Raw genomic sequence first — 26,534 nt, 5'->3', positions numbered from 1 at the left:
AGCCAATCCAAGAGGTCTCTCTGTTAAGTCAACTTAAATGAATTGGCCGGGCAGCTGCACTTTGGTGGCTTCAATTGACGATCACAGGAAAACAGCCTTCTGTTATAAAACTTTGCAAGCATAGTTCGCTACTGAAGTCAACTTTCTTAGCCTTCCTGTAGCTCCAACAATAGAGTATGGCGCTAGCAATGCCAAGGTCAGGGGTTCGATTCTCAAGGAAAGCAGGAACTAATAAAATGTATACCTTAAATGAAATGTAAGTTACTTTTGATAAAAGCATCTGCCAAATGCATAAATACCTAAAATGTATTCACTTTTGATCGTGTCACCGAAGTTTTTCATGACACGCCTTCCAGAACAGTTCACCTAAAAATGAGAATTCTGCCAACATTAACTCACCCTCATGTCATTCCAAACCTGACTTTCTTTCTTTTGTGTATGAAAAAAAAAAAAAAAAAAAAAAAGAGAGACATCTTCCTTTGTATCACACAAAAAGAGTGAATTAAAAAAAAAAAGTGTTTTTTCCAATACAATAAATCTATGTGGTCAAATGTTTTTTTGGAACCCACTGACCTTATTACAGTTCATCATGTTTGGAATGACATGAAATGATGACAATTTTAAGTTTTGGGTGATCCCTCGCTTTAAGAGATAATGGGCCCTATTTTAACGATCTGAAACGCAAGTATCAAGCGCGAAACACAAGTAACTTTGTGGGCGGGTCTTGGGCACTGTTGCTATTATACCGGCGGGATAAATGACTCTTGCGCCCGACGCAAATCTAAAATGGGTTGGTCTGAAGTAGGTTCATTATTCATAGGTGTGGTTTGGGCGTAACGTGAAATAAACCAATCAGAGCGACATCTCACATTCCCTTTAGGAGCAGGCGTGATTGTTTCATTGCGGATTGATATTATAACGGCGGATTTGCCAGGCGCGCGCCAGGAGCGGTTCACAGCCGAGGAGACCGACGTTCTCGTCAGGGCCGTAAAACACGGAGAAGTGACATTGGGGATGGAGAAACACACCCAAATTAGCTTCGGTTAAACAGGTATATAATAATTTGGGTAAATGTGTAAGCTAGAATTATGGCTATTTTTTCACATCTTCATGGACACAACAATGATTTCTCTCATGTGTTAATATTTTTTCTTGTAATAATGTATGATTTTCTAAAAATGAGAACTGCTGCGTCTGTAGATGAGATAAACAAAGTGTATGCGCGTTGTGCACACACTACATTGGTTATGGCCAAGCATGCGCCCTTAAAATAGCATATGAATAACATGCGCAACGCGACTTTAGACTAAGTTTTTCCTGGTCAGTGGCGGAATTGTTTTCTAAACCTGCAAAATACGTTTGCGCCGGAACACGCCTCCTCTTTGCGCTGAACCGCCTCCGGGAGCGCAAATGCATTTGCTAGTTTACCGACGTGCGTCTGTGGAGGGAAAAGTCGGGTGCAAAATAGGAATGATACATGCGTCGGTGTACAAAGTCAATTGCGCTGGGTGCAAGATAGGGCCCTCTGACTATATCCATTCATCAATTGAAGTGGTTAAAGGCCCACTGAAGTGCCTTGAGACGCACAGTATTATTCAATGTTTTGACAATTTCCACTGAAACAGGAAGACATGGTGGGACATATCGAACAGCTCCTCTCCTCTTTTTAAAACAGCCAATAGTGTTTTGTTTAACACCGTTGAGCTTGGTAAAGCCACAGTTTCATCCTAATCTCGAATCGTTTATCCTCCTAACCGCCTCCATATCGTTTTAAAATATAGCATTCTGTGCAGAATTCAAATGGGTCTGCTACATTTTTGTGGTCTGCTTCGACTCGCTCATATGATCCGCTCTGTCCTATCGTGTCTCTGGACTGGAGCAGGCTGTGTGCACGCTGCAGCGGTTCGTGTGACACTAACATGAAACCAGACTTCATTCGCCCCAATAGAAAGCATATTTACATAGTCTGAATTGTTCCCTATCCCCTATACATTGCACTATGTGCCATACATCATGTAGAAAATAGTACATATGTGCATTTTAGCCACAGCTTCAGTGTCTATTTGGGGGCGGGATGCTGTTGATTATAGAGAGCATTTGATTGGACAGAAGAGTGGCTCAAGTGAGAGACTAAGTTTTGAATGCTTATATCTTTTAAATGCGAATTTTGTCATTGTTTTGGAGCACACTATCTTATAGATAACAGTAAGACTAGCATATTCATACTAACATAATCATACTAAAAGCCAAAAAACTTTGAGAAGGATGTGGGAAAACAATCCTAACAGAAAGCCTGAAGACTGCTGGCTCACATAAATACCCTTTCCAGAGTAATGGCTTAATTGGCCAGGTTTTAATGACAAGAGCTTTCCATTTTAATAAGGAGTTACCTACATCCAGTCCGTGACCTGAAATCAATTATGTCCTAATATATATATTTAGCAATGCACGATCATTGAAATTCAGAGAGCTCATCGCCCATGTCAGAAATATAAATGGCAGCATATTTTTAGAGTTGACATATAGAGTGGCAAGCATTGTGCCATTACAGGATAATTAGCAAAACAATTAAGCAAACAGAAGGAATATCAGCGAGGGCAAGACACACAACACTTTCAATGTGAACCATGTCATTGCGGTTTGTGATTAAAAAACACACAATGTCAATCACAGCCCATCATTATATCGGCAATGTAACTGCATCACTGAGTAAATGACACGCTCATTAGAAATGTCACGCAGATACTCTTATTATGTGCAGGATATCCGGATATCTGTAAAGCCCACTTTATCAGCCGTGACGTGTTAATAAATACGTGCATTAATGTAGAGAGACATTGATGACCTCATAAATGTCAAACAGAGAGAATCATGATCTCTCGGTATCTACTATTAAACAATTACTCTGCCCCCTTTGGGACAGCGGGCTGGAGATTAATGAGTACCCGCGCACCCCCAGGGAGGCCGACTGGTGCCGGCCGCCACAGATTTGGCAGGTCAAGAGGAATGGGGAAATGGCAGAGCTCATTCTCCCGCGGGGGCGCTCCACATCCCTTCAGTGAAAGAAATTTGAAATTCATCAAAGTGGGCTAAACGGAAGGATTTAAATATGTATTTTCCCTTCTGAGGCCTTTATGCATTCATGTGTTCTGTTAATTAAGGTATTACAATTATCTCGAGAGGACGGCTTGAATTTGCACTTGAATCTGAGCGGGGCAAAACAGCCTCGTTTATGGTCTCATTAAAATACCTGTCAATCTACCGTGCCGAATCTGTCCTTCTGTTTATCTTTTTGCATCGCAAACCTTTAAGGGCAACTAACCGCAGGGATCCGACTGGTTATTTTTTTCTCTCTTGCCGTATTCAGCCTGAATCTGAAGTTCACATATGGCACTTAAAGGAGTGACTATGAATGCATAAGCTTTATGACTCATGAGAAATGAGTCACACAATCCACATCTTTCTTCACAATCCACCGACTGTGAAGAGGAAAATGCTTAGCAGCCATTCTCATGCATATTTACTGCTTTTCAAACACAAGCTGTCATCACGCATCACTTCAGAGCTTTTAAAAAATTCTTTGAGACCGCGCGTACGTGTGTGTATTTAAGGTTCATTTTCGAATGTGCATGTTTGTGTATATAATCGCGTTAAAGGTCGCGGAGGCTACAGTGCTTTATTGTAGGTTTTCTATCAGAAATTAGAATACAGATAAGCGTCCTGTTTATTCCTGGCATCAACCTGCTGAAACAACAATAAATCACGATATCGCATCTGCTACCAAGGTATAAAAGAATAAATAAAGTAAAAATAATCTCTTGACAATTTGGCTGCTAGCGAACGATGCTCTATGAAGATAAGTGGCACAACAGGGAGTGAGTTGCTGCCAGCTCTACTCAAGGGAGATTTATGCTGATCTTAAATAACCAAGGTCGGACGTATTCCCACTGAAAATGAAACGGTCGTGCAAGCTCAGCTTAGGGCCCCCACCCCCCCACCCCCCCGCCTCGGGGACTGTGCCCTCGCTCGTCTGCCCAGGATATAGTTTTCCATCACCTCAGTCACTCTCCTCTATTGACTGCAGGCTATCGATTCAACGTCTGATCTCCATCTTGCTCACCTGGGGAGCTTGTGTGTCCGTTGTGTATTGATCTGTGTTGCCAATGATTTCTCTCTTTGTTTTCTTTCGTTCTTTTTTCCACTTTACGTTTTTTGGAGGGTTGTCACCACTTTCTATTTCTGTTTAAGGCAAAGCTCAAAAACACAGTTCTCTCTTTTGGTTAGTGAATCATAGCTGCAGTATCCACCTTTAATACCTGGAGAAAACTTTCAGTTAATATTTCCATTCATCTTCCTCGGGTGTCATACATTTTTAGCTGAAGACAGAATTTGAATTGAATTGGCAGCGCCCCACAGACGGTTGATATTTGAATTGGAATTGGAACGAGAGGAAGAGGAATTTACTGAATTCAAAGAAATTCAATGCAGGTGAAAAATTTTGGGAAGTGAAGATCTTTTCATCCATCCATCTATTTTCAAACATCAAGGCTTTTGCATTTATAAAATAAAAAAAAAGTTATATTCATTTCTTTGAATTTTACAAATTCAAATTCAAGAACTGAACTGGAATTTAAAAGGCATTTTCAATTAAAATATGAGTGGAGCACAACCCTGGTATTTAGTGTAAATTTACATGTGCAATGTTCATAAAAAAAAAAACTCTAGTCTATTGAAGTCTAAAGGCTACGGAAGAGGATTAGGGCCAAGCAATAATAAAAATAATAAAACCATCTCGAGATTAAAGTCATTATAATGCGAGATTAAACTCGTTAAATTTCAAGAAAAAAAGTCAAAATACAATCTTGAGAATAAACTCATTAAATATCGAGAATAAAGTCATTGTGTTTCGAGAAAAAACTCGTTAAATTAAAAAAAAAAAAAAATCTCGAAATACAATCTTGAGAATAAACTCATTAAATTTCGAGAATAAAGTCGTTGTGTTTCGAGAAAAAAAGTCTAAATGAAATGTAGAGAATAACGCATTCGATCAGTGTTCATTGCATAGCCTACTGATAGAGGACATGGCAGAGTTGGATCACTTAGTCAAGCTATATTTTAGACTTTCTTTCAGTAACAATGAATAGAACATTCTTAGGTCTAGGTCGGCTAACTTTAGGTCTTTTTAGAAGAAAAAAATCAGTCCAATTTGCGTGATGTACTCGCTTTTGTCCAACATGAAATTCATCGAGGTTTCGTGGTTTCCCAGGATACCATAAGACGCATTATTAAACTTGTTGATCCTCAAGGTGTGGAAATTTCGACGAAGGAGACGCTTGAGAAGACGCCAGTACACTTGCGCTGGCCCAAATGCACTCTGGCATATGGACAGCTATGATATATTAAAACTGTACGGCATTGCCATTATATGGCAGTATAGATGGTTGCAGTCGTTACATTCTGTGGATGGAGGCCTACACAACCAACAACGATTAATAATGCGTCTTATGGTATCCTGGGAAACCACGAAACCTCGATGAGGTTGATATCAGTAGGCTATGCAATGAACACTGATCGAATGCGTTATTCTCTACATTTCATTTCAACTTTTTTTCTCGAAACACAACAACTTCATTCTCGAAATTTAATGAGTTTATTCTCAAGATTGTATTTCAAGTTTTTTTTCCTCGAAACACAACGACTTTATTCTCGAAATTTAATGAGTTTATTTTCAAGATTGTATTTCGAGTTTTTTTTCTCTAAATTTAACGAGTTTTTTCTCGAAACACGACTTTATTCTCGAAATGTAATGAGTTTATTCTCAAGATTGTATTTCGACTTTTTTTCTCGAAATTTAACGAGTTTAATCTCGCATTATAATGACTTTAATCTCGAGATGGTTTTATTTTTTTATTATTGCTTGGCCCTAATCCTCTTCCGTAAAAGGCCCATTCACACCAAGGATGATAAATGACAAATATATAGTTCTAAAAACAGTTCTAAATATAAAAGAATAGCCACACCACAACTATAACAATAACGGCACAGAGAAAAGGTATCGCTGGGATCACTTTCAGAATGATTTTGTTTCCAGCTGATGAATGATCAAAAACATTGAGAGCCAATCAGAATCCATCCAGCTTTAAAGAACTCAAGCATTTAAAGCGGCAGACGACAAAACTACAGCACGCGCTTAGAAGACACAGAACGATATCGTCCGCTGGTGGTGTGGACGCTAATATAGTAATCGTGATCTTTATAGCTATCGTTATTGGTGTGAACAGGCCTTTAGTCTCCATTTAAAATATAAATTTCATTATATGATTATACAGTACATTTGCAGACTGTGTAGTTAAATTGTGAGTTGCTTGCAGCTCGAAAAGCATCCATTTATATCTTCCACAAGTCAATATCAAAAGCAAGCGATAGACATTATTTATTATGTTTACAGGCTAATATTACTAAATTTCCTCCAAAAGGTTATATCAGCTATCAAATCACCCCAGCACGCATGTGAACGTGCAGTGCACTGGACGAGGATAGAACCCACCTACCAATGCTGGTAATGACATTCTGGCAGGCACACCACAACAATGAGTCCAAGCACTATCACACCTTGAGGGTATTTCAAAATAGCTTGACCTGATGGAAAAATACTGCCAGCGAGCATTGCTCCAGCAAATTAGGCTCAGCATGTTCCTCTCCTTCAGCAAGATAAAAGTGTTGCTTCAACTCCAAAGGAAAGAAAGACGGAGCCTATTCCTATTCTATTCCTCCCTCTCATTATGTAGTCTTTTCTGCCCTATTTTTACCTCAATGATTGCAACATAACACTTTGCAGCGTGACATGTCCAGCTATAATATCTGGTAAAAAAAAAAAAAATTCAATGATCTTAATGCAATACTTGAAATAAATGTGCTATTAAACATAATTATACACATAATTATCTATAATAATTGCATGTTGCAAGCTATTACTTGATGGCATGGCTCTCAGCAAATAGAAATAGCACTGTAAAATAATATTGTATAATACTGCTTCACATCTCCCTGGAATGGAGAGAAAAAAAAAAGTTATATGCAACTTTAATTTGCATAAAAACAAAAACAAGGAAGAAAATCTCTTAACTCAATTAGAAAAACACTGCAGCACATTAATTAAATACCATCTACACAATACTGTGGCTTGATTCTCAAATATCAACGGTGAATATTATATTCCTAGATTCAGTACACCACATAGCAACTGGCAAATTGGGGCCACTGATGTCAGTGTTCAGTTTAAATCCATTTAGAAGAGGTGGGTGATACATTTTGAATTGGTCAGGCATAGCGGCATTTGAGAACTGCCTCTCAGTGGCTAGACTGGCCCATCAAGAAATCCTTCCGCCTTCCCAAAGATAAACCCCCCATTCCAAAAAACGCATGAATGACATCTGCTGATTACTTTTTAATTTCATTATAGGAATCTAATGAGAAAATCATCTTATTAACAATGATCGGCTCTACATAAATGGCGACAGTGAACTCATTGCGGTCTCCTGACTGTCTGAGTATTCAGCACCTTTAGCCCAGACACTATCCTAAAATGTCTGCTACTCTGATGGGGTTAGCCATGCCTCTGAACCCCATGAAATGAGCTGTCCTCCATTACAGACTGCTCCAATTGAATAAATGTTGGGAAATAACCACCGCCATAAATCGTGTGTATTATCTGTAGAAAACACCAGCATGTGTGTCTGAATCAAGTGTGAAACCTGGGCTTAATCTATCACTTTACAGTAAGGTTCAATTTATTAACATTAGTTCAATCCATTAAAAATTTTTTTTTTTTTTACAGCATTTACTAATTAATTGATAAATACTGCTAATTCATGCTTGTCCGAAAATTATTACATGGCTCGATGGAATGTTTGATTTTGATTGGTCAATCTGAGCTTTCAGCGGGCAGATATTTACTAATAGTCACCGTCGTCCATAACAACACTGTATACAGTGAGGAAAATAAGTATTTGAACACCCTGCTATTTTGCAAGTTCTCCCACTTGGAAATCATGGAGGGGTCTGAAATTTTCATCGTAGGTGCATGTCCACTGTGAGAGACATAATCTAAAAAAAAAAAATCCAGAAATCACAATATATGATTTTTTAACTATTTATTTGTATGATACAGCTGCAAATAAGTATTTGAACACCTGTCTATCAGCTAGAATTCTGACCCTCAAAGACCTGTTAGTCTGCCTTTAAAATGTCCACCTCCACTCCATTTATTATCCTAATGGGACACATGGGACAGGGCGACTGCACTGTATTAAGGAGAGGATGACCGGGGCCATGTATTGCGAGATAATGGGGAACAACCTCCTTCCCTCAGTTAGAGCATTGAAGATGGGTCGAGGCTGGGTCTTCCAACATGACAATGACCCGAAGCACACAGCCAGGATAACCAAGGAGTGGCTCTGTAAGAAGCATATCAAGGTTCTGGCGTGGCCTAGCCAGTCTCCAGACCTAAACCCAATAGAGAATCTTTGGAGGGAGCTCAAACTCCGTGTTTCTCAGCGACAGCCCAGAAACCTGACTGATCTAGAGAAGATCTGTGTGGAGGAGTGGGCCAAAATCCCTCCTGCAGTGTCTGCAAACCTGGTGAAAAACTACAGGAAACATTTGACCTCTGTAATTGCAAACAAAGGCTACTGTACCAAATATTAACATTGATTTTCTCAGGTGTTCAAATACTTATTTTCAGCTGTATCATACAAATAAATAGTTAAAAAATCATACATTGTGATTTCTGGATTTTTTTTTTTTTTTAGATTATGTCTCTCACAGTGGACATGCACCTACGATGACAATTTCAGACCCCTCCATGATTTCTAAGTGGGAGAACTTGCAAAATAGCAGGGTGTTCAAATACTTATTTTCCTCACTGTATTAGATGCTCATCCAGTAACTGTGTTATGTTTTGGGTAGGCTGATAAATACATTTCAATATTACATGTAAACATATTTATTTATTTGATGCATAGCCATGTAATAAGAGTGATCATGTTCAGTCAACCGATCACTGCTAAATGAATCCCAAAGATGACCAGAACTCCAACGCAAAGCCGATGCTTAATTTTTTCAATGTGAAATATCTAAATGTTAATGTATTGGTAGTTCTAGAATTTAACATGAACACAGATTATTAAAAATAGTACATTGTTAGTTCTTGATATCTAGTGCTTAACTGCATTAACGTTAACAAAGTGAACCTTATGGCAACGTGTTACAATTTTCTACAAGTGGTAATATATTGGAGAAGCCATTTGGATCACATTTTAAAAACAACACCAATGGCAAAAGATCAGAGCGTGTCTCACTTCACCTGTAATTGTGTTTGCTTTCTACTTCTTGTTTATAGTCTGAAGTGGTTAGAAAAGCACATGTGGAGAGTGCTTCAGAAATGATCAAGAAAGAATGACCCTCCATCATTTAAATGACTGCTAGTCAGCCGAGGAAATACCTACAAACAAAATTCTTCTGTAAACACTGATGTTCTAATGGTTTCCCCCATATATTTATATGTTTTAAGTGAAATCTCATCCGAAATGATTCCAACTGAAACTCTGTGTTTGATTGAAATGTGCACCCAATTTAAGATAAGGTCTAGCATAGGACTGGTGTCTTGTAGATATGAAGACAGAGAGTCTGGAGGCAGTATTAAATCCATAAATAACACAACATACTCTTCCTCAAGTAAAAGAAAAGAAAAGAAAATTCTTTCTATTTTTTTACTTCAAGCAACATAGCATCAGTTCCAACTGGCAGCATGCCTGAAACACTGCCTCTCTTCCTTATAAAAAAGTCTTTGAAGTTTTGTGTCAAAGAGCGATGAATGAGAACAGAGTATAAGGTGATGGGATTTGTGATGGATGAACGGCTGTTAGATTGCAGGAAGTGCTTATAACTGGAATGTGTGACCTTGTGTGACTTACGCTACAATTAAGATAGAAAAAAAAAAAAAAAAAAAGGTCAGTTTGTACTTTGTTTTTAGCCTGTACACAAAAGTCTCACATAACAGGTCTGGAAAGGTCAATGTTTTCAGAGTAGATTAGAATCTTTTAATCTTTAATCGCCTGTGTCTGTGAGGTAGCGCTATTGATTTATATCTAAATATTGACATTGTGGTTAGCTAGTAGGTTAGCGAGTTAGTGAAAAGCCAGTGGTGTGTTTTCCACTGGCGCGCAATTTATTTTCTCTGCGTTACATCTAATACATCACAGTGTATGAATGAACACGACAGTGGCAAGTCAGCAAAGGTACGGTTGTAGTAATTTAAGAGGCCGTTCCACTTTTGTAATTACATTAACGAGGCATCCGATGTGCAACGGCAGGCGTAATGGGATTTTAAATACGTATTGATCAACACGTCACAGCAGGCTTTCTTCTTCCTATCACACTCAGGGTCATCTGTGACAATGACACAAGTGAATGATGGTATCTGAGGTGCGTTTCTTGGCTGAGAAGAAACGACTAAGCAGCTAGCACAGCATTTTTCTAGATTATACTAAAAGCTAAACATGTTAAATGGAACAAACTGGCTGGATAATTTCACTCGCAACAAAAACGAGAGCTAATGCACAAAGACTTTTCAGGAATAGAACAGATTTTACACGTCTGCCACAACATTGCTTATTTAAACAGGTGCAGGAGGTTTCAATTCAGAGGATTTACTATAAATACCCACACTGTTGGCATTCTTTATGCCGCCATGTCAATTAGACTTAAAGAATTCTAATTTGGAGTCAGTGTAGTCCCACCTGTGAACCGGGCTTTACAGCGCCTGCAGCAACGATTCAGCTTCACAGGCTCTCTCCGAGTGAAATGACAGCAATTAGACCCACCGGCCTTCTGCGCACCACCCGTATTACAGCACATCTTTTATCCTCCCCAAAGCAACTTAACATAAGAACGACGGTAATACGGCTGCGAAGAGGAGACAAGCACAATCTCACAGACGCACACTTCATCTATGCTGTACGGCACGTATTTCAATAAGATACTTCCCACTTGTCTTCGATACGGCTAATGTCAAGTAAAAATGGGTTTATGCATTCCCAGAGGGAACCACACATATAAACATAAAGAGTTCACTCACGCCGAAAGCAAGGACACTGCTCAGAGGACCCCTGATCTTTAAATGTCCCTAAACAAATGACCTAGTATCATATTAAAGGGATATGGATTGCAATTACAAAGAGAACTAGAGGTTTAAAAAAAACATTTTTAAAATACTTTATTTTGGTGTGACAATCTAGTTATGATCATATTACAAATTTGCAACTTGAATAATAGCAGTTTACCCCATTAATTACATTTTAGGTTATTTGGCAATACATTTCACAAACTAACAATGTAACTAATGACCTTAATCAAAGAAATGAATAGCTGTTCATATACAGTTATTTACCATTACAAATTTTTTACCCTGCATTTTAAATTTAAGCTTTTTTCCTTGGTGTTTAATAACTATAGAGAAAGGAAAAAAAAAAAGATGCTGTAAGAACTTTGCATGGACTGTATTAGTAACATTCCAAATCTTGCAGGGCTTCTTGTGAAAACCAGCCCAAACTTTTATTACGAATGCTAAGACAAGCATGTGAAATTGCACACTTTTCCTATTTTTTACTTAAGAACTTTATCTCAAGTTTAAACACTCCTTCAGGAGAAACAGAATAGCTTAAAAAAGCAGTTATCATATTCAGTCAAAGCCTAATTTAAATGTAAAACTAAAAATATTTACTGTTATTTAGTTCTGGCGCTCTCTCACTGCCTTCTCAGCATATAACATGAACATAAAAGTGATTTAATAAGAGTAGATATTTATATATCCAGTATATACACATGCGTCGAATTATAGTAAATTTCCGACATGCTGCTAATTTATATTCTCAGCCATGCACAGCTCAACTGAAGATCCCAAGATTGAGAAGTTTACTGAATCTTTAATTATATTATGTGCTGCCTTGTAATTAATTAGGCTGCAATTATTGGTAAATTTGTGTTGTAATTGTTTCAATTTAATTGCAGGACTTCACTGAAGCATGAAACGGAAGCTGCTACACAAACAATAAACAGATTATAAATCAACAAGAAATGCACATTTCAATTCATTCAATTTCTCTGTTACAACTGTGGTCCTCACACACACACAAACATATATCCACAGAAAAATATCACAATGCAAAATTAATTTGATAATGCCAGCGTGACCCCGCTGGCAAGGTCAGCCGCCACACGCATCATTTCATTCAATTTTACAGACAGATGAAAACCAATTTTCTATAAGAAAATGGAATGAGAGAAAATATAAATGCCTCTGAAAATGTATTCAGATGTGCTAAGAGAAGCCTTGAAGCCCCCACATCTCCTGTGGGCATTAGCCCATTCAGGATAGTGCGAAGGCCTGGGTGTCAATGCCTTACAGAGCACAATCAAGATCCCAGCGAAAGACAGAAAGCACACCTACCTGCTCCACCAATCACGGATCCCTCATTTTTCAAACCAAGGTGCATAACCCCATCAGTCTATGTGTGGAGCCCTTTACATTTCATTGGATAAACCAGCATGCAGTGGTCTGTGAGCCGGGTGCAGGATGTGAGTGCTTGCAGTGGTGAGTGTGTTGGGTGCCGTCCACTTACCTTAGCTGGATCTCACCGGGTTCTTCAAAAATTGTATTTTAATATTAAAGAGCAGTAAAGTGCTACTAAATTAATATGCATTTGTGCATACAGGCAGTATGGAATGTTCTAAAAGTGATCAATGTCTGCAGAATACCGTGAAGACCTCTTACCTGATTTTTTGGGATGATCTGACAACACATGTTCATATTGAATGCTTTTAGAAAAACGTTCAAATGTGTCCCAAATCTGCATGTGTTCTTGTCGACTCCATGTGGTCAATATTTTATTTGAATATTTCTGAGATAAACCTGTCTATCGAGGAAATGACTATATATTATTATTAATTTATTGTATTTTTTTGTTATAGATTTTAACACAAAGCAAACTGTTAGTTGCCTGTAGGTATTAATACATATCTACACCTGTGCAACTGATTTTCTAGTAGCAGACTAATTTTAATGTGCTGTTTTTTTTTTTTTTTTATAACCCTACATTAGATTTGTTGACACATCGCACAATGATGCATTTTCATGACATCGCACCTACCTTCCAGCCCCTCGTCATATTTGTAGGGAGTGACACAGAAAAATCAGTGTGACTTCAGTACCACAAACACACGAATAAACAGATGCATGTGTAAAGCCACATATACAGGAATATACATGAAGAGCTTAAAGAGCTTAAGTTAAACTACATCATTACATAGTATGAAAGAAGCATTATATACCTTTTCTTTTCCCTATGATATTGATATAATGGTTCCATGAAGAGAAAGTCCAGAGAGATACAGGAAAATACAAAAGGAGAGGAAAGAGGCAACAGTCAGAATCATGACCGTGTGTTAGATTCAGAGACAGAAAAATGAAAGGTTACGTTTAGAAGAGACTCCATGCATTGCGGACAAAAAGAGAAAGGGCAGGCAAGAGGAGATGGAAGCTTCCTATCGCGATACATGCCAGAACATGACGATGGGAGAGATGAGGGAGACTGCATGAATATCGAACAGATGGCTAATGCTTTCCAGTTTCAGAGAAATTCAGACTAGCACATTTACAAAGAGCGAACAAACCCCTGAGAGAAGTCCCTGTAACTCACATCATCCACTGGGTTGAAAGTATTTTTTTGCCCTCTATATGAAAATGAAGTTGGCAAGCGGCAATGGAATAGCGGGGCTGTTGAGAGAATGACGGAGAGAAAAACTAAAGCGTAAAAGAAGCGGCGTGATGGGTTGAAGGGAAGTAAAAGCAGAGAGAGAGACAGAGAGAGAGAGAGAGAGGGGGGGGAGAGGGGGGGGGGGGGGGGGAATGGAAAAGACCAAACCATCCATTGATTCAGCGCCAAGCCAGAAAGAAAGCAGCCCCAGTAAAACCCTACCAGCAGTGAAGGGAGATGAGGAAGATTCAGCACAAGGCAGTGAGAGAAAGGCAGAGAGATGGAGGAGGGAGTGGCTGATGGAGGCAAAAAGGTGAGTAAGAAATGAAACCCATACCTTGGTCGCCCATCATCAGGTGCGCAAGACCTTAAGGGAAGACAAGAGCACAGTCAGCACAGAGAACGGGATCATGGGAAGGTTTTTTTTGTCACATTGACATGCGGGCATCGTCTGAACGGTGGATGCCCGCGAGGTGGGGGTGGGGTGGGGTCAAAGGTGAGGGAGAGAGTGGGTGTGAGGGAACATTCAAAAAGCATTTCCTCAACCCAGCGGTTGCAATGCTTTATCGGTCACACTCGAAAGAGACACATCTAGATTAGAAAAGAAATAAATCACTTCTCAGTCGCCAAACAACAAACTTGTCGTCCGCCTGGTCAACCTTCCACAGGAAGATGATGACACATACATAGATTGGATCTTAACAATGTTATGTTGCAAATAATGGTTTGCCACAAAAATGTGCCAATACAAAAACAAAATATCTACAGCTTATAATGGGATAAATCAATATTACCCATTTCGTCTTTAATTTGATGTCTGTTTAGGTTCCTATGAGCCCCAAAACTAAATCTGAATGGAGAGTGTAGGTTTTTCTCCTCAAATATAAACTCTGTTAGTAAGAAATAGCAGATTTTGTAATTTGTCCATAGTACTTACCAACCAGATTCTCCAGATTTTCCATTGTAGTGAACACTTCATATGCATGTATGTGAGTTTGTCTCTTTAAATTTACTATATGAGGTTTCAAAAGCTCATGTGTCTGTATCTTTAGATGTAATTTAGACAGTATGGCGTCCATTTTGCCCCAGCCTTTGGTTTCTGCTTAGCAGAGCACACCGATTTGAATGAACCATGTGTTTACAGACAACCTCTAATTAAGGAAGTGCTCTCGATAATGTTGCAAAATGAAGATGCATACCTTTTACCTGTGCTGTACACCAGTTCCACTTACTGTTTGTGTACCGTATTCAAATAAAATTGGAAATACAGGATATTTCTAAAAGAACGAGTTGAAATATGAAGACAGAGAGAAGTACATGAGTAGGGACAGGGGTTGGATGAAAAGAAAATAGGAAAAAAGGTCTACCCACCTCCTACATAGGCCTCTTCTGGAGGGGCGGCCGAGGCGTGAAGAGAGAGAAGGAGACATTGATTAAGAAGCATGCAGACTGGAAGGTGGCCCAGCCTTGAGGATTACCGTGGTTACCATGCGTCTTATCATCCTGTGCCCAGGCCAAACATTCATTACCATGGAAAATGCAGAGACCAGAGGGTTTATTTGACTTTAAGTGTCCTCTGGCTTCCTCAAGATCTAATCTCATTGAGTCTATAGTACTCTGAAAGAGCGTTGTTCCATGGTGAGATGATGATAACACATTATTAAGTCATTCAAAAGCTGATAAAACACATGGTGAAATAGACTCTTCGCAGTATGTCAATGAGCATGCGCAAACATGCAAATCGTAATTAAAAGTAAACAAAGACGGAGAGAAATGGGTGGGACCCCTAATAGCTACGATATTACTTCAGAGAAGTTGTTTTATACAAAGCAAAGCAAAGCAAAATATGTTGTTTTCCCTCAGGAAAAAATTTAAATAGCACATTAAAACGTCAAGATTGTTTTTTTTTGATCGGCTTTGAAAGGCTGTTCAAAACAATTTGTATCTTCAGTAGGAATATTTATCATTTTGAATGGCGTTCATGGTGCTTGTGAGGGGAATTTACAGGGGCTAGATGCGAAGCATGCACGTGTTCGGAAATAAAAATGCAGATAGATGATGCAACATGAACCTACTAAGAGAAAACAACATCATTCAAGTCAGTTCAGTAATAAAGAAATGTACAATACCTGAATATGCATATGCTTGTCATTGTCATGTAATTACTCAATTTACATTGGCATTTTTAATTTTGATTAAAATGCAAATTACCTTTTATCTGTTCTTGGACAAAAAGGGTACATTACCTTAATTCATGCATTTATTCAACACACCTTTTACTTCTGGTGACACTTTCAGTCCCTGGATCAACTCACCCAAGACTCCCTAAAAATGGACTTGGCTATCTCAAAGTTAAAGCATCCAATCCTACCTCCGTGTTTTGCATCTTGAGGAGGAGAATAATGACCCGGGACTTACCGCAGCCGGTTCCTCCACCCGACCAAACACAAATTGCATGCACCACTACTGCCACCAAAAAAAAAAAAAATGCTGATGAATGTATGAATAAACAAATCATATAAACAGAAAAGCGTGCCATGCCAGAAAAAGATGACAAAGAAATATTTTGCTGTTAGTGTTGCAGTGATAAATGGCAGGACATTTTCTATCCTCTCTTATCAACTTATGAAGAGACTGACAAACCCTAATTGCTTTGACAAATGTGCAAACTCATCCCACTGACAGCTTGGAAGAAAAGAAATGATGCTTAAAAAACGAACCCTGAACAGTTTAGTTAGCTTAAACCATCACAAAACAATAACTAGCCATCTACACTGACTCTACAGCGGTTTAACGGACCCACTCTATTGATTTTGTGTTTCAACATATCCTGCACACTTCAGAGACATGTGTGTCAAGTTCTCGCTTACAAAACCTCCCAGGACGAGGCCGAGAATTGGATGTACAGTATTTGTGTGTGTGGATGCAGCAGCCATTTTGGAAGAACACACACACACACATACGCACAGCCTGGTCTTCTCAGAGTCCGGCTGACCGAACAGCGGTTGTATTTACATTTCACTGACTGACAGATCAGGATCATATAGCCTCTCCTTAGCACTGCAGAGCTCACACAGAGCCAGCGACATGCAGGCTTTCATCGAGCTGACAGCTTCTTTTAAGTGCTGGCCTTGCAAACTGCCCCGAATTTGGCAGCGAATAAGAGATAGAAATTGAGGATGACCTACACGCACACACGCTTGCCCTTCCCCAGCATGGGCCAGCGCAAGCAGGGGGCAAACGCGATGTGACGCCCGCACTCATGCAACCCTTTACAAACAGGACTGCAGATCCAGATGCTCGTTTAAAGCAGTTTTCAGCAAGTCAGAGCATGTTACTCTCAAACGCACACGCGCTGATCTGCCGTGGAACTCGCCCAAAGGGATCATATGACGAGCGTACGCTCCGCATAGCGCAGCGGCAAAGTCACTGAAGATGTAGCTGTCCACAACGATTGACTAAAACATCAAAAAACGGAGATAATGACCATCCGGTTGGAAGGGGTTGGAAAAGTTCTGCTGCATTTGATAACACCTAAATCGCATTTGACTACGCTAGAGTTTACTGAAGTATATTTGCCTATGGTTGAGCAGAAACCACTGGTAAATATAACCAAAACAAGAGTATTAATTGTAAAAGCTTCTAAACATAGCACTACATCATTGATGTATAGTCACTGTGCCAGTGATGGGGATTTTAATCCTCTTCACCAAATCTAGTTTAACATTTCCCCCGCAGGGAGCAATGTGCAGCATGTTCCATATTGCAGTCATCTACAGTACAGAGAGATTAGTGAGCTTAGTCCATCTGGAAAGGGTTCATCCGCCACTGATAGGGGAATTCTCAATATACAGTGTATTTGACACGGGCTCCCCCTCCATTCAAGATTATCAAGCGAATTTACAGGATCAAGGAAGGTGAAAGTCGATTGCAAGACACGGGAAGAGCCCATAGATATTATAATAGCCAGGGGATTTATACTGGTGCGGCTGAATTAAATCCATTTCCGGTTTTTGACCTACATTGTTAGTATTTGCTTAATTTATGTAAGTATTGTAATGTACAGATTATACAAATGTCTTTTGACGTACATGGACAGTTTACCACAAAATAAAATGTTGGTCATCATTTACTCAAACCTGTATGGCTTTTTTTGGTCTGTGGAATGCAAAATAAGGTTTTGTCCATACAGTGAGAGTCAAACTGTAAAAAAAAATTATAAAAAAATAATAAAGAGTTGCTACCTTACATTTTTAAGTACAATTAATTTTGTTGTACAATAAAAAAAGTTGTCATAACTTACTGATCATAATTTTTTACTGGAGTGCCTTAGTAAATTAAGACATGTCCAGTTTTTGACCTACATTATTATTAAGTATTTGCTTAATTTTTTTTTAGGTTTTTTAATGTACAGATTACATTTACTCAAACCTGTATGACTTTTTGTTCTGTGGAACATTTTTGTCCTTACAGTGAAAATCAATTCTTCAAAATATCTTATTCTGTGATTCACGTAAGAAAGAAAGTCAGACAGGTTTGGAATAACACGCTGGAAAAAAATTCTAACCAAATATGATTAAATGAACTTTTAGTTTTATTCAAGTCAAAAATATAATTTCATATTGATAAAGCATCCTAAATACATACATTTATACCAACAAAATTGATTTATCAAGTAAAAAAAAAAAAAAAAAAACAGCTCTTTAAGGTAACAATTGCAGGCTACTACTTTTAAAGCGCATAAGGGCAAGTAAATACCAGAATTAAAATTTTTGGGTGAATTATCCCATTAAAATCTTCCTTTTGTCAACTTCAAAACTGGCCCCTAGTGACAAGATTAAATGACTCACTAAAATTAATATGCTGATGTATCCAATTAAAGCAGGCCTTTTATTTCGTTAGCAAGAGGTTAATAGGCGTACACTACACTACGCCGCCCGCATTCATTTACATATTCAATAGCGGAGGTAAAAAAAAAAAAAACTTTTAAAATATAACTGCATCATTAAACGAAACAGTGCACAGCCAGGAACCGGCCCTTACAACGTTAGCTCCACCACAAAAGATAAGAGATGAGGTGAAACAATCTAATCGCTGTTGTAAACAAGCCCTCCAACACAATCCAATTCTCCAACCAAAGTCTCCTAGCATATGAAACCGCACGGACGTCAATTGCAGATCCCTTACAGCCATCTTTAACCAGGGAGACGGAGCACATTATACAGTTAATAGAGCATAAAGATAAGGTATCAATGGCTGCAAGCTGATACAGAGTAGACTCTTTTGGCTTTCCAATTCAGACTTGTAAGAGCATTAACCATAATAACACAAAATAAGGCCCTTTCTCTAACCCCAGCAGGGCAAAAATATCTCATTACCCGTAGCACTGTTATTCTTTGCGGTGCGGACTGCCTTTCCCGCTGAGAGCCCCACCTGCTTTGCTAAAGAAGGTTATTACCACAACTGCCTGTCGAGAGAATGACGGAGTGGACGTGTGGAGAGAAAGGACATATTTAATCCACATACCACCCTTTCCCGCCTGACATCTGCAAACACGTACAGACGCTCTCAAGGCACTGCCCATGACGACGGGGTAAAGCAAGCAGCACATATATCTAAAGCAAAAAGCTAGCAATTCATCAACGAACCATTTAATATGCAGCTATCCGTTTTTTAGCCGCATAAAATACGAGTCGGGGTGTTTTATTGGCAATGGCAGTTGGTGGTCAGCTGACAGATCACCTCAGTCATGAAGCTGACAACACACAAAATAACTAAATGGAGGTAGAATGAGTCAAAGTGGCCTGCTTTCTCCTCAACAGGAGCTGCATGGGCCAGATTTGCATTAATAACCTAAGTAAGGACAGATTTAGGCTAAGAGGAGTTTAAAACGATGCTGTTGTTTAAATGAACGATGCACCAGCCCTATTTCTATTTCATTTGAGGAATTAAGCCTTCATGGTGCCATTTGGAGGTTTGTGTTAATAGCAAAAACAGTCAAAGATCTAACGAAAGGTCATCTGCACATTTCTGACAGAAGGAGGAGGGATCATACACTCTAAAAAAAAATTAAGGTTATTAACTGGCATCTATGGTTCCATGAAGAACCTTTAAAATCCATGGAACCTTTCCATTGCACAAAAGGGTTATTATAGCAATAAAACGTTATAATATTCTTTGCACTAAGAAAAAATGGTTCTTTGGGGAAGCCAAAATGGTTTTCTATAGCATTGCTGCAAAAAAAAAAAAAACTTTTGAACCTTATTTTTTAACTCTTTCCCCACCAGCGTTTTTGAAAAAAAGTTGCCAGCCACCGCCAGCATTTTTGATCATTTTCACAAAATTTGTTGTATGAATATCTGAACATGCAATATATATTTTACATTATTTTACCATCAACACTTGAATGTGGGTAAGTTTCATAAAAAAGCAATAGTTTGAGCAAAAAGCAGAGAAAGTCACGTTTTTGTCAAAGACTACATCCAGATTGGATTCAGAATGATGATCGAGATCGAGTAGATCGAGTCCATCAGCATCCCTAAAGCTTGCACGTGGGTCAACATTTAATTCGGTAACATTAGGCAGTTTTGATTTACATGCCGTTTAATGTTGATGATCGCATTTTTTTTTTGATATGCTTCTGCTGCTTACATATTATATCGCTTGTTTCTGCTGCTTCTTCACATGTCTTTTGATCTGGAGATTCACTACTATTTCAGAAGATGCGTAATCACTGTATAACAGTGAAAACCTGGAAAGCCGGAAATTTACGTCAATGGCAGGGAAAGAGTTAAGAGTGTAGTTCAGTTACCACATTGGTTTCCATAAAAAAAAAAATATATATATATATATATACACACCGGTACATGGTATATTTCTAAATCTAACTGAACTGATAATGTTCAAGCATGCAGCGCCAACGCCTAACACCCCTAGCCTCAAGATCCTCCAATATTGAATAAATAACGCTAATGATTCAGAGCTACACGTCCCGTGGCCTCCACAATCTCCACATATCCTCATGTGTCATCCCAAAGCGCATGACGGAGGCCACTCAAAGCTGCGTGGGCAGGTCTGTTCTGACTCACCCGGCAAAGATGCGCATTTCCACCAGCGCATGGGCTGGAGAGCGGCACATCTTGCTTTTGAGCAAGCTGCCGAGCATCTGCGGGCCCTGCCCTTTTGTCGTAATCTCATCAAATACACTAGACTATCCATTTCGCTGAGAGCCCAGCAAACGCCGTACCACAACGCGACTGCTATTCTAGTTTAAACATTTGTCAGTGAAACGTACTGTCTCTCTGTTTTGTTTTAGGAGGGCAAAATTTACTCAGTGGGTTTGTAGTTTCCTTGGCAACATGGTGCCTCTTCGGCTTACGACCTAACCCAGACAATATCCATCAACATCAAGATCAGTCCACAGAGACGGTTGTAAAAATGAAGAAGAAAAAGATGGAAAGAACATAAAAACAGTGAAATCGGACACCAAGGGAGTAAGTCAAGCTAGGAAACCAACCAGAACATACATATTCAAAAAGGAACAGACTTTACATGAAAATCTGAATTGTTGTGATAGGCATACAGCCATCCTTTTTCAAAAGATATGAGCAGAAACAGCCTTCCCCTATTTAGTTACATCATCAATCTGTAATTACAATAATTCTGTAAGTGTAGTAGTGGAGGTTTACTAGTAAAGCTGGATTAATAAATGCTATGTGACGGTTGCTGAATGCTACATTGAGTATGTCATTTTTTTTTTCCTGTGATATTGAAATTGCAACTTTGCCTAAGTCATTTCAGTGATCTATGAAACATCTGGCTAATTACGTAATTAGAGCATCCAACCCCTTCAATTCAGAGGGAGAATAATATTCAAATCATCATATTTCAATCATGGGCTTGTGTGCATGTATTCAACTCATTTTCATACTTAATTGTAATGCCAGTGTAGTGTCAAGAGTATATTATGGTAATTTAGCATAAATTAAAAAAAAGAAAAAAAAAGAGTGAGGAGCCTCTGCTGACGTCATGTTATCAAAAAACACAGGCTTTCTGGAATTGACACAGATGGCACTAAAGCCTATTTAAATGATCGCCTGCTTCAGAACAATGGCTTTCTCAGACTGAAATCAGTGGTAATCTAATCATGTAATGTACTAGGCCTGTAGTGGAGGCCGGGAACAGACATGATGTAGCATGCACTGCCTTTGAGGAACTAGTGCAATGTCGAAACGAAAAAAGAAGTGGAAGGGCTGTGTTTCAAAAGACATTTCAACACCTCAACAACGGAGACGACGAATCCAGGCCTCTTACCTTCACTGCAGTCTTTTCCCTGGAATCCCGTTTCGGAGCAGTCGCAAATCGGCTCGTCGTTGACGATGCTGCAGACTCCTCCGTTCAGGCAAATGTGGTCGGCTTCGCAAATGTCGCTGTTGACTCCCTCGCTACCGATAAGCAACGGCTCGGAACTGTTCACCCTCAGATTGGTTATCCATCCTTTGTAGGGAACCTGATCTTTGATGGCTGAAGACGTGAGGCGTAATGCTACAGATCGCAGTTCAGGAGGTATTCCTCCTAAGAATAAATGGCTGAAGACCGTCATGTCCCTCCTTTTCGACTTAACCTCCACCCACTTGATCTCTTCGTCCACAACTAACGTAGTGTTTTTGAAATTCCTGCGCAAGGTCACGGCGTGCCAGCGGCTGTCGTTGACGGCGGTGTCGGAGAGCACCGTCGCCGGCTCGGCGCAGAAGATGGAGAACCGCAAACTGAGTCTACCGTTGTGGATGAGCAGTTCCAAGAAGTCACAGAATCCCTCGTCGTCGAAGTACACTAAAAGTCCATGAGCGCTTTTGGTCTTCATGTTGAAACTCATTTCGCTCTCGCAGCAGGCGTTCCACATTGGAAACCTGGCCCATTGGCCTTCTGCGCCGGTGAACTCCATGCTGGCCCCCATGTCGACAAGGCAACAAACCAGTAAGCCTATCCAGATTAGATGTGCGCCGTTCCGCATTGAGAAGCTCATTGTGAATGGTAAAGGAAGTTAGAACTAACAATAGAACTAATCAAAACTAAAATGATTCAGCTCTCTTAGTGATGTGCTCCTAAAGTGTAACAGAGCTCCCAATGGCATACAGGACTACTATGCATTTGGAGTAATTTACTCATTGTTCACTGAGAGATGGAGAAGGCCTGTATTACGGCCAACTCTTTTTCAATTTCTAGATATACAAATCTGAATAAAGGGAGTCGCTAAGCCTGAATAGTGGTCTTCTAAAAAAAATAAAAAAATAAGGCTACTGCTTTGCTTAAAAAACCTTCAGCGGGATCCAGGTGTGCTACAGTGGGGCCAAGTCATCAGAGTATCTATATAAATCGTAGCCATGTGTAGTGCTGTACAGCAGAGAGTTCATTAGGGGTGTTAAGGGTCATTAATGTCAGGGTCATTTAAGTCTAGTTAAAAGTCATCATGTAGGCTTTAAATCAGCACTAAGCACAAGTGGACAAAAAGTACACTTTGCAGTGTTAACGTGCAGGCCCGAATAGGGCCCTCAGTGCTCACAAACCTTCAATTCACATCCGTTTTGACAAATTGATCCATAATCTGAAAAGAATAGAAAAGAATATCTTAATTTCTTCATAAGAAATCAAAGAAAAGATGGGCTCTTTTAAAAAGATAGATAGCATACACACAATACAATCATTCATACACAAAACCACAATTTCATAGTGATATTGATATTGAAACCACTAATTTCACGCTGATATTGATTGCATTAATCTTCAATTACAACAGTACTTTTATTTACTTTTCTGTTTGCTTTTTTCTTTTCTCACTATAATTCTCAATGATTACAATTTTGTGTCTTATGAGCCAGAAAACTCCAAAGCATTTCAGCATGTTTTTGTCTCTATACATATTTTAAAACAGTACCAAATACTATAAAAATTATTTTTATTTCTATTTTATACTGTTTTATTTTCATTTTCAAGAGATTCTCTCTCATTAGGTTTACTCTTTAAAGGGTTAGTTCACCCAAAAATGAAAGTTCTGTCAGTAATTACTCACCCTCATGTTGTTCCAACCCCGTAAGACTTTCGTTCATCTTCGGAACACAAATTAAGATATTTTTGTGCTGTTACACTACGTGAACTCACTCAGAGGCCAACACAGAAGAAAATGAATCGGTTTTGTTGTTTTTTTTTGCACACAAAAAGTATTCTCGTCGCTTAATAAACTTATGGTCGAGCCACTGGAGTCACTTGGACTATTTTAAACATTGTCTTTACTAACTTTCTGGGCCGGCAAGTTTCAATAACATAGAAGCCTATGGACGAGTGATCCAGCTCTCAGATTTCATCAAAAATATCTTAATTTGTGTTCCGAAGATGAATGAAAGTCTTACTGGGTTGGAACAACATGAGGGTGAGTAATTACTGACAGAATTTTCATTTTTGGGTGAGCTAACCCTTTAATACCATGAAATGTTACTGCTGCTGCAAAACTGGGTATCCGTATTTTTATTAAATGTACAGTAAATACTGTACTGTAAAAATACAGTGATGATGTTACAAGCATAACAGGAAGCATTCTGGCCATTATTTTACTCCTCCAAACCATTTCAATATTGTTTAACTCATAGTTAATATACCAACCTATTTTAAAATCAGTTTGTTTCTGTAAATAGAAAATCTAATAACACGGGTAGAACAATGAAAGACAACATGATGCCTTAAACAACATCAAACTTGGTCTCTTCAGCAATTGTGGCAATACTAATATAAAGATAGAACACAGTGTTCCCACATTTAGCATACACAATTAGGATAACACACCACTAAAATAATGCAGTAAATAATGACTAATTAATGACATGCATCATAAACCCTTCCAATTTGCACACCTGATAACCGATAACACCTAATCTACAGAAACTAACTATAAGGCTATTCATATTTCATCGTTATAAAAAGTATTTTACTGACAATGATTGATTATACTGTAAATTGTGTCAAATTATTTGTTTTACATATAAATGTTTTACATTTAAGTATTGTATTTAAATATAAAACATGTTATTGTATATGGTAAGGTAACCAGTTAAGTTTTACTGTGGTATTTTGCATTCTTTTCCATTACAATTACGAACATTTTTAAAGCTAACTGTGTGTAGAAGAGTCAGACGTAGGCTATATGCAATCATATTTTACAGGTATTTCAGCAGGAGGACCTGTGCAGACTGACGAAAGCTCCAAACGGGCGGCAGCATCGAAACTGTGTAATGGGCAAAATCTCTTCAGTGAACCTGATTCAGAGAGTACCAAGTCCTGCATCCCAAAATGAGCCCAGGGCGGGGGCTTATCGCGCGCCTCTTAAGCATTAATGACACTGCAATTGTCTGGCCTCTGGGCTGTCTGTCAACTGATCTCAACCAATCATTTCATGCTTGAATTCTCATGTGTTTACTGTCAGGTTTACACGGGGCTACTTAGCAAGATAACAACCGACCCCTTTCACAGATGGATCTTACACAACATATCATAAGCGATTAATGTACACAAGGCAGTCTTATTTACCGTAGTCGCGTAACGATTACGGTAATGTCTAGCTATGAGTACTGTATGGGGTCTGGAACAAAACACAATCCTCCTAATAGCCTCGCGCATCAGATGTACAGTCTCGCAACAACGGGATCCTACGATACATCTGCGCTTTTAAATCTAAACTTCATAACAGTCACAATGTTTTATCTTTTTTTCCTTTCCCTTGATTAATGTTGGCGATGACTCAGATGCGCAAAACATAGCCAATAATCAACCACCATCTGCTCAAACTGAGCGAGAAAGACACCTTTAACACGCCTCTACCGCGTTTCACTTTCAGATGCTGAGGACAGGAAATATAGGGAGTCATCAAATATCGCTTAAGACGAAGCAAAGGCCAGCAGTAAACACGAATGAATCGGCTGTAGAGCATAATTAAACAGAAATAAAGCCCAGCTGCAGCATCTCACCTGCGGGTGACTGCATTGAGCGCAAACATAACTCGCTCGGAAATCGGCACATCACCTCAAATACGCCTTCAAATTACACTTTCACAATTCTTAATTATTTTACCTTGAGAAATGGACCATTGTGCGCCCCTTTACAGATCAACCTCACCGACGAACCTGGTTGATTTCCTCCACATCGATTAAAAAAAAAAAAAAAAAAAAAAAATCGCTGCATCGGTGTCGAATGAGCAGAAGAAATGGGAGCGATAAAATTGCGTATGCGGATCTCCAAAGTCCCAATAGATTTTTCAAAAATGAAATAAAAATGGAGCCAACAACCAATTAAGATTAAGTACAAAACGGTTCAAGCTTAAGAAATTTTACAATGTAACTGTTATTTCTTCGGTGTATATAAAATAGAAGATATCGCTCCCTGTTCTGTGTGCAAGACAAGGTGCGATGTGTTTCTCAGGCGAGCTTTGCCAGGGACTGTCAGCACATCGCGTCACGTGTCTCCCGGTTAGTGTGTGATGGAGGCGCGCGGGCGGGGCGGGAGCGCGCTGCAGCACCTTGGACAGCGCTCACCGTTATTAGCAACTCCACATACAGATGAGGGAACAGCTTTATCCGTGATCGCCACAAATAAGAGCATTTAGTCACACTTTACAGTACAGTGTGCGTGTTGATAGGTTATATCGTAGGTAAAGGAGTCATTTTACTTCATGCA

The 26,534-nt window shown here is 39.1% G+C and overlaps 1 protein-coding gene across 18 annotated transcripts in view; it reads right to left on the bottom strand.

The window, feature by feature from the left end:
- Positions 1-26,289, bottom strand: part of nrxn1a (neurexin 1a) — a 187,350-nt gene extending 161,061 nt beyond the window's left edge. For 7 of the 18 annotated variants that reach the window (XM_084434093.1, XM_084434112.1, XM_084434094.1 and 4 more), the window contains exons 1-4: positions 25,932-26,289; positions 22,128-23,418; positions 15,186-15,203; positions 14,152-14,181 (exon numbers count right to left, since the gene is read on the bottom strand). In XM_084434093.1, coding sequence (XP_084290219.1) covers positions 14,152-14,181; positions 15,186-15,203; positions 22,128-22,839 — 760 coding nt within the window. In that variant the 5' untranslated portion in view covers positions 22,840-23,418; positions 25,932-26,289. Of the gene's footprint in view, positions 1-13,389; positions 13,424-14,151; positions 14,182-15,185; positions 15,204-22,127; positions 23,419-25,931 lie in introns of those variants that run through there. The other 11 variants (XM_084434107.1, XM_084434110.1, XM_084434111.1 and 8 more) reach the window with 4 other exon arrangements.
- Positions 26,290-26,534: the final 245 nt, after the last annotated feature.

This window comes from Rutilus rutilus (assembly GCF_951802725.1).
Source record: "Rutilus rutilus genome assembly, chromosome: 16".
In the NCBI taxonomy this organism is placed as follows: domain Eukaryota; kingdom Metazoa; phylum Chordata; class Actinopteri; order Cypriniformes; family Leuciscidae; genus Rutilus; species Rutilus rutilus.
This window is presented reverse-complemented; position numbering and strand designations above follow the sequence as displayed.